Below are 8,458 nucleotides of genomic sequence, written 5' to 3'. Positions count from 1 at the left end.
GCTCTGTCGTGTTGGCCCGAGGCTGGGTCCCAGCAGACCTTTGGTGTTTGCAAAAGAAAGACATGAATGGATGGCCATGCTGTGGCAAGAGAGGCCAGCGCCACCAGCTCAGGTGGCAGATGCTTGGTGGGATCTGGTTCCCTTGGACAAAGGCCGGTGCGGGGGGCAGGTGAATAAATCATGAGGGGCCCAGAGCAGGGCCGGGGCAGGACAACTGACCTCATTCTGGGAGGTGAAGAGCCTGCAGCTGGGTGGTAAGTGGGCTGGGGGGCAGAACCTGGGGGGAGGGGCGCACAAGAGGCCGCTGCAGGCTGCTTGGCCCACCCCCACCCTTCTCCCCGAGAAGCAGGAAGTTGGAGGTCGGCACAGGTTAGGTGGGCGGTGTGGGCGGAAGTGAGGTGGTGGACAAGTGCAGAGATACCCCAGGGCTCTGGGTTGGGGAAAGGGGGCAGATCTGGGATGGGGCTTAGGGGGATGGTCTTTCCAGAGTCCAGGAGCCATCCTGGGAGAGGGCATCCTACGGAGAACAGGAAGAGCAAGAATGCACAGACAGAAAGAGGGACAGACCGATGTGGGAAAGCGTCTCACCCAACAGAGGGAGGAAACTGACAAAGAGATGGGCATGAGCAGGCAGAGGGACCCACAGGGACACAGCTGGGCAGATGTCAGCAGGGGGCAGGGGGCGGAGCGAGAACAGCAAGTCAGACAGACACAAAGAGACCCCCGGAGCAGAGGGGCCAGGGAGGGGCAGAGAGCAACACAGACTCAGAGGCAGTGGGGCATATGGGGAGATGGGCAGAGAGGCCGCTGGGATGCGAGGAGCCCCGGGCACGGTCTGTGGCAGCCTGAGCGCAGTGGGTGGCGAGGCAGGGTTCCAGGGAGGGGCTGTGTGAGGGGCCCAGGGGGCTAGGAAAGATGGGGCTCTTGGAGGGCCTGGGCCCACCAGCCCCTGGAGCCGGAAACAGGAAGAATAGCAGGGACCCTGCAGGGACCACCCCCACAGCTGCCCACAAGGCCACCCTCCCGCAGGCCCTGGGAAAGTGCCCCTCAGACGGCAGGAGGTGCCAAGCACTCGTCTCCATGGCTCTTCCCCGGGGCCCAGCAGATGGCAGCCTCCCCACGGGGGACCCCACCCCCTCTGAAGTCATGCCAGGGCCTAGCCGGGCCCCTGCCAGCCCAGCAGCCACCAAGCGGCGGGCACTCCTCCGGGAACTGGAGGCTCAGGTGCAGGCCGCCTACGGGCAGGTAAAGGGGGCCGGGGTGTGGGGTCATCCTCAGCTGAGGGCACCGTGAGGGAACAGCGGGGACCCCACGCCTTAGCTGGGGCCCCACAGGACAAACCCAGGGCTGAGCCCAGGGAGGGGAGCTCAGACATGCACTCTGATGAAGGGACCAGCAGCCACTCAGCTGCCCAGAGGGTGGCTGGCATCCCCCCCAACCTCTGCCATCACTGAGCCCTGTTTCCAGCCAGCAGAGCCCAGAGTCAGCTGTCCTTGGGTCCTCGCTTAAATAGTGGGGCCGGGGCAGGTCCAGGCAGGGGTGCCGAGGGCAGGCAGGCTGGGCGGATGCTCTGAGGTGACAGCAGGGGTCCAGCAGGGAGGGGCAGGTGCTTCCTGGGTCTGCCTTTCCCTGGAGAGATGACCCAGCCCACCCTGGCAATCAAGGCACCTGGCCTCCTCCTCCCAGGTCTAGGCCCTGCTTCTGAAGACATTAAATCTCTCCAGATTGGGCTGCGGGGAGAGAATGTTGGAGAAGGCGTGTCTGCAAGACCCTCAGGAGTGAGCACAGGGAAGCTGTGCCTTCCGGGCGGGGGTGGGCCTTGCGCCCCAAGTGGCCACCCTCACCAGCAGAGATGCTCAGAGATAATCCCAGATTAGGACCCAAGCCCCTGTGCCCCGGGCTCCCCGCCTGCCCACCCGCCAGCGATTTCCCCCACAAAACCCTCGGAAAATCCCCTGCAGTGATCTCAGACTCTCACTGGGAGCCGGTGGGAGCCCACAGCATCCTCTGAGGCCCAGCCTTGGGCTGCCCCTGGGACTCCAGGCCTGGCATGGTTCAAGGGCCCATGGGAAACTGTGCCAAGCGGCCCCGGCACCGGGCGCCTAAGGTAGGAGGGTTAAGGGGGAGAAGCCAAGGCCGGGAGGCTGGGCTGGACCCTGAAAGGGTCTGATGAGGTGGGCAGGGCCTGACTGGGGTTACAGGTGGGCACAGCAGGGGGATGAAGGGGTTGACACCCACCACTGTTGACCAAGATCTTCCCTGGCAGACCCCAGACTCTGACCCATCGTAGTCTTGGTTCCTGCAGACCTCTGGGCCTTCTGCTGCCAAGCTCGTCAGGCCCCCCAACTGCCCATTCAACTGCCCCCTTCCTGCTGCTGCCCTTGCCCTCTGGAGTGACCATGGCCCTGTGCCTTGCCCCTTTTCCGGGCCTCAGTTTGCCCCCCTGAACAGTAAGGGAGTGGACCCTTCTAGTCGAGAGTGTTGATGGTGAGGTTCCACTGTCCTGTGCTGGGTTCTAATGACGGGAGAGGCTGGCAAGTGAGGGTGGAGAGGGGTCACTGCCCCTGCTCATGGCTGGCTCTGCTGCAGGACCGCTGGCAGTGGCCTGGCTCCCCCCCAGGGGGGTCCCGCCATGGCCTAGGCCCCAGCCCCAGCCCCAGCCCCAGTCCCGAGGAGCCGGGGGCCCCTTGGCCGGGCGTCCAGGGCTACTCCGTGCTCAGCAGCGTGGTGGGGCCCGCCTGCATCTTTCTGCGGCCCAGCATCGCCGCCACCCAGCTCGTATGTACGGCCACCACCTGCCTGCCTCTAGTCCCTACCCTTGCCCCCACGTTTTGCCTCTCCTTGAGTGGGGGGGAGAGGACTGAGTGGGGATGTCAGAGCAAAGGCTCACAGATCTAGGGACGTGGGGGACAGAGAGGCGTGGAGAGACAGACAGAAGAGCAATATGAGGGGGACCTGGGGAAACAGGCCAGGAAAGAGAGAAGAGGGGGGCAGGGAGTGACTCAGAGAAACGGCAGAGACAGAAGCCACCAAGGGGACAGGCAGGGAGGGGACAGGGCCCCCAAAGAGGAATAGAGAGAACAAGAGCGACACGGTGACACTGATGCCCCCATGGCCAAGCCGGAGGGTCTGCCCAACCCCAGCTCCACCTCTGGCTAATGGAGCTCCAGGAGCGGGGCACAGGGGACAGATGCCCAGCCCATCAGCATGAATGGTGGGAGAAGAGGAGTGCCTGTATGTTGTGGGGCTGAGTGGGGGCCCCAAGAGAACAAGAAAGAGGAGGTGCAGGTACCTGGGGGGTTGTGCAGGGAATTCGTAACTCTTCTGTCTTCCCTCAGGACCGGGAGCTGCGGCCAGAGGAGATTGAAGGTAAAGGGTTGGGGAAAGAGCTAGAGTTTCCAGGGTGGGGGGCACTGGGTGGGGGTCTGAGCAGTCTCCAGGAAGAACTGGGAGCAAGCGGGCTGGAGGGGATCCGAGCGGGAAGACGGGGACCAGACTGAGCAGGGTGGGGTTGAGAGAACCCCCAGCTGTCAGTTTCCTGGTTCTATTTGCCAGGCAGGACATGGTCCCCTTTTATTCATCCAGCGAACACTTCCTGGGTGCCCACTGTGGGCCTGGCCCAGTTCTGAGTACTGGGAAACGTGGCCAACCAGATAGATCTGGCCTGTATCCTCTGGAGAGAGATGTCAACAGGTCAACTGCCAGTACAAATGGTGCTATGCGCTCTCAAGGAAGTGATCAAAGGAGCCAGAGGACTGAATTGAGAGGGAAGACCTCTTTGAATAGGTGGCATAAAGACCAAGGATGTTCCAGAATGTGAGCTCCATGAGGCCAAGGATTGTTTTTCCCTCTCTCTTTCTTTCTCACCTCCTTCACGCTCTCCTTTCTTTCTCTCCTTCCTCCCTTCCTTCTTTTCTTTCTCCCTCTCTCCCCTTCTTCCCCTCCCTCTCTCTCTCCCTTATCTTTTTCTTTCTTCACTGCCACATCCCCAGTACCTAGAGCAGTGCTTGGCACAGAGCAGATGTCCCTTAAATGGAATGAAAGGAACAGCGTATGCAAAGGCCCTAGGGTAGCAAAGAGAAACAACTGCTTAGAAAGCATGGACATGACAGGACCGAGGTGAGAAGGTCTAATCCAGGCTGGGGTCCCAGGGGACGTGCGGAAAGGACTGACCCTGCCCTGCCTGGCAGAGCTGCAGGCCGCCTTCCAGGAGTTTGACCGAGACCGAGACGGCTACATCGGCTACAGGGAGCTGGGGGCCTGCATGCGGACGCTGGGCTACATGCCCACCGAGATGGAGCTCATCGAGATCTCCCAGCAAATCAGTATGTGCCTGAGACCTGTCCCACCCCCTGTTCTCCAGAGGCCATGACCACGGTCAGGGCAGCCGGGCAGCCCAGGGAACCGAGGTGTCTACACAGGTTGGCTCCCAGAACCTGGGACTTTGGTCATTCTCACAGCAAGCTCTCTGCCTCCAGAGAATCTCACCATCCCCCGTGAGGTGGGTGGGTCAAGGGCTAGCATGCCCACTTTTTAGATGAGGGCAAAGTGGTAAAGAAACTGCCTACCAATGGAGCAGACTTAAGAGACCAGGGTTCAAACCCTAGGTTGGGAAGATCCTCTGGAGAACATAGCAACCCCACTCCAGTACTCTTGTCTGGGAAATCCCGTGGACAGAGGAGACTGGCGGGCTGTAGTCCATGGGGTCACAAAGAGCTGGACACAACTGAAGAGACTTAGCACACAGCCACAGTCTCCCGGTGACTTGCCTAAGGTCGCACAGCCAGGTCACTGGAGCCAGGAACTTGAGCCCAACTGAGCTCTTCAGGAAAATGAAGGGAAGCCGGCAGGAGACACAGCCTAGGAGACACAGAAGGAGGGAAAGGCCCATTCAGTGGGGCGGGGAGAGGGACACAGGCCAGGAGGAGAGGGCGGAGGAGGCCAGGGCTGGGCAGGGGTCTCTGATGGTTCCGGGTCTCTATGGGCGTGGCCCCCAGGTGGCGGAAAGGTGGACTTTGACGACTTTGTGGAGCTGATGGGCCCCAAGCTGCTGGCGGAGACCGCGGACATGATCGGCGTCCGGGAGCTGCGGAACGCCTTCCGGGAGGTGGGGTCCCCGGGGACGGCGCGGGCGGGGCCTGCATGTCGGCGGCGAGGGAGGGGCCGCGGGAATGAATGACTCGGTCCGTGACCCGGTGTCGCCGCAGTTCGACACCAACGGGGACGGCTGCATTAGCTTGGGTGAGCTCCGGGCGGCCCTGAAGGCCCTGCTGGGAGAGCGGCTCAGCCAGCGGGAGGTGGACGAGATCCTCCGCGACATTGACCTCAACGGGGACGGCCTGGTGGACTTCGAAGGTACCGCCCACCGTTCCTCCACGCTCAGCACCGCGGACCCTGCGGGAGTTTTCACAGAGGAAGAGCCTCAAGCGCTGTGTGTGTGCCAGGCTCTGTGCTAAGCACACCTACCTCCTCTCCCGACTAACCATCAGGAGAACCTGGGAGGAAGCCAGGCTTAACCCCATAAGGAGGAAAAAGTTGGTTCTTAGGGAAGCGAGGGTGCTTAGCAAAAGAAGTGGATGGAGCCAGCATCTAGATCCAGGAAGCCTACCCCTTCCCAACAGAGGGAAAACAAGGATTAAATAACAAAAGGAAGCCAAGGAAAGTAAAGTCTTCCCTCATAGCTCAGCTGGTAAAGAATCCACCTGCAATGCAGGAGACCCCAGTTTAATTCCTGGGGTCGGGAAGATCTGCTGGAGAAGGGAAAGATTACCCACTCCAGTATTCGTGGGCTTCCGTCGTGGCTCAGCTGGTAAAGAATCCACCTACAATGCCGGAGACCTGGGTTCGATCCCTGGGTTGGGAAGATCCCCTGGAGAAGGGAAAGGCTACCCACTCCAGTATTCTGGCCTAGAGAATTCCATGGACAGTATAGTCCATGGGGTCCAAAACAGCAGAACGCAACTGAGCGGATTTCACTTTCACAGAAAGTCAGGGCTTCCCTGGTGGCTCAAACGGTAAAGAGTCTGCATGCAGTGCAGGAGACCAGGGTTCAATCCCTGGGTCAGGAAGATCCCCTGGAGAAGGCAATGGCTACCAACTCCAGTTTTCTTGCTTGGAGAATTCCATGGACAGAGGAGTCTGGCGGGTTACAGTTCATAGGGTCACAACGAGTCAGACACAACTGAGCGACTAAACACACACAAGGAAAGTCAGTGTGTAGAAATTCTCCAAGGTAGGCCCAAAAGTGTTCCCGAGCTTCATAGCAGCCAAAGCAAAGAGGAAAGTAGGTTCAGTTACAAGATTTTTTCCCTCCCATAAGACAAAGCCCCTCTTCCTGGCCTATTCTCCACCAAATCCAGGGGACTCCGTCGTAGGCCCTGCCCTTGACCACACTCCCTCCCACCTCGAAGTCAGTATCTTCGCCTCACTCTGGGGGGTCGAGGTCCAGAGAGCAGACTGAAATGTTGGCTTTGTCCTGGCAGAGTTTGTGCGAATGATGTCTCGCTGAGCCTGCACAGAAGCTGGAAGCAGCAGACAGGACTTGGGACCAGAGCCACTGGCTGCCAGTGTGTTCTTGGAGCCCCTCACCTCCAGCTGGGACCCCTCCCCCTCTCCTCCCTCCCTGGCCTGTGAGCACAGCCCTTGCCTGCAACACCCCCACCCTACTCCTCCACCAAGCCCCCTTGCCCAGCTCTGTTTCTCTGACAATAAAGCATCTTCGAGCTAGGGACACAGCTTCCACTGCTCACTTGTTCATCCTCCATATATTTGGCCCCCAAAGTGAAGTCCTCTCGATTGTGAACTTTAGGTGGGTAAGGGGCCCTCCCTGGATCCTGCAGCCAGCCCAGAACAAGTACTGGGAAATGTTCCCAGATGAGTAAACCCAACCTGCTTCTCCCAGAGCTGGGTGCATGGTGGCCCCTCACCCTGTGAAGGGCTCCTGCTGGATCCAAGGTTACAACCGAAGACCATGTGCCTAAGGGCTTCTCCCAAGCTCCTTCCCATTTCCTCTTAGAGGGGCGCAGCTCAGAGCTCCCTGCAAGAAAGAACTTGCTGGTGGGCTGCAGGGGGTGAGGGAGCTGACAGGCCCCTTCAGGATATATCTCAGCCTTTGGGCACGTGCCTCACTCTTCCCTGGAGCCTGCAGCCACTGACCGAGCACACAGATGGGCTCTGTTCCGAGCTCCCCTCTAGGTTAGCCGAGGTGTGGTCAGGTCAGCCCCGAATCAGCGACTCTCTGCCCAGTCCTTCTTCATCACACTTCCTCTTTTTCACATTCCGAACTTCATCTTGGTGTTTGCCTCCCAGGGAAACCAAATAACACAGCTCCTCAGTCCAGCCCTGCCATGGTCTTCATAACCCCATTTTCCATATTGAGGGACCTGGGAGGCCAGGTCTCAGCAATGTGCGGGAGTCCTCCCAGCTCCACTGCCCTCTCCCTGCTCCCGGCCGTGCAGCACGTGCTGCCAGATTTTTCTTTCTGAAATGCCGTTTGTGTTTTGTCACACTTCTATCCAGAAACTGGCCACTGGGTCCCCCATTGCCCCCTGGGCTGATCCAGTCCCTGTGCCTGGCACTGGAAGGCTCCACGAGGATGAGGAACTGGCACACAGTCACGCACGTTAGGAAGAAGCATCAGGGAGACTTCAGCCAGGCCTGGGGACTATAGAGTCACAGTGCCAACCAGAAAGGGCGCCTTCAGGTCGGAGTGGACCCCGGACAGGCTGAGGCCTCTTCTAGCCTTGTATGACTAGGCGCCATTCCCACCTGCTGGGAGGAAGGATGAACTTGACCTTTAGGCCCAGAAAGGGGAGGAGCTTTCAGTGATTGTGCCAGCAAGATGGCCTTGAGACAGAGCAGGCAGCCTGCCACCAGCGCCTTGCTCAGTTGGATCTTGGACACCGAGGTGCCAGGGCTGGCTGCAGCAGCCTCAGCACCACTTGCCTGGCAGATCACAATTAATCCTTAATCCCCAATTAGATGATCTCTCCTGCCAATCTGGCAGGCTTGGGGATGAGGGGGGAGTTGCAGCTTGTCTGGGAGCCATGGTCCTCCCTCCCTCCCCCTACCCTCCACTGGCAAGCACAGATGGCATTGCTGCCCGAAAAGAAATCTGTCCCCTCTGCAGGGGCTGAGGAGAATGATGGACATGGGCCAGGGGAAGAGCAGACCCTGCTCAAGGTCAGCCTCCCACTGGCCCCAGCTTGGTAGGCGCTATGGTTGGAACCGGGGAGAGGGGACGGTTGGTGGGGAGGTTTTAATTGGCTGCCTTGTATCTGCTGGCATCAGCAGTGCCCACAGCTCCCCCAAATCCACCACACGCCCTCCCACCCCAAAAAGGCTGTTAGCCCAGAAGTTCCAAGCAGACACAGCTGAAGCAGGGACCAGGGCTAGAAGGACCAATAAGCAGATGACAACTATGTGGAGCCAAGAACCCGTCCTCCGTCTAAAGGGGGCA

The 8,458-nt window shown here is 59.7% G+C and overlaps 1 protein-coding gene across 3 annotated transcripts; it reads left to right on the top strand.

The window, feature by feature from the left end:
* The first annotated feature begins 899 nt into the window (after window positions 1-899).
* On the top strand, window positions 900-6,730 carry CABP2 (calcium binding protein 2). 3 transcript variants are annotated; one of them, XM_069566654.1, is made up of 7 exons: window positions 2,051-2,107; window positions 2,590-2,778; window positions 3,339-3,369; window positions 4,191-4,325; window positions 4,998-5,107; window positions 5,208-5,355; window positions 6,483-6,721. In XM_069566654.1, the coding sequence occupies exons 1-7, from the start codon at window positions 2,051-2,053 to the stop codon at window positions 6,506-6,508; spliced, it is 696 nt and encodes a 231-aa protein (XP_069422755.1). In that variant the 3' UTR covers window positions 6,509-6,721. The 3 variants fall into 3 exon arrangements, with proteins under 3 accessions (XP_069422754.1, XP_069422756.1, XP_069422755.1); XM_069566653.1 differs by lacking the exons at window positions 2,051-2,107; window positions 2,590-2,778 and adding an exon at window positions 900-1,245 and having other exon boundaries at window positions 6,483-6,730; XM_069566655.1 differs by lacking the exon at window positions 2,590-2,778 and having other exon boundaries at window positions 2,046-2,107.
* The last annotated feature ends 1,728 nt before the right edge of the window (window positions 6,731-8,458 follow it).

This window comes from Ovis canadensis, chromosome 21, assembly GCF_042477335.2.
Source record: "Ovis canadensis isolate MfBH-ARS-UI-01 breed Bighorn chromosome 21, ARS-UI_OviCan_v2, whole genome shotgun sequence".
NCBI classification, from domain to species: domain Eukaryota; kingdom Metazoa; phylum Chordata; class Mammalia; order Artiodactyla; family Bovidae; genus Ovis; species Ovis canadensis.
This window is presented reverse-complemented; position numbering and strand designations above follow the sequence as displayed.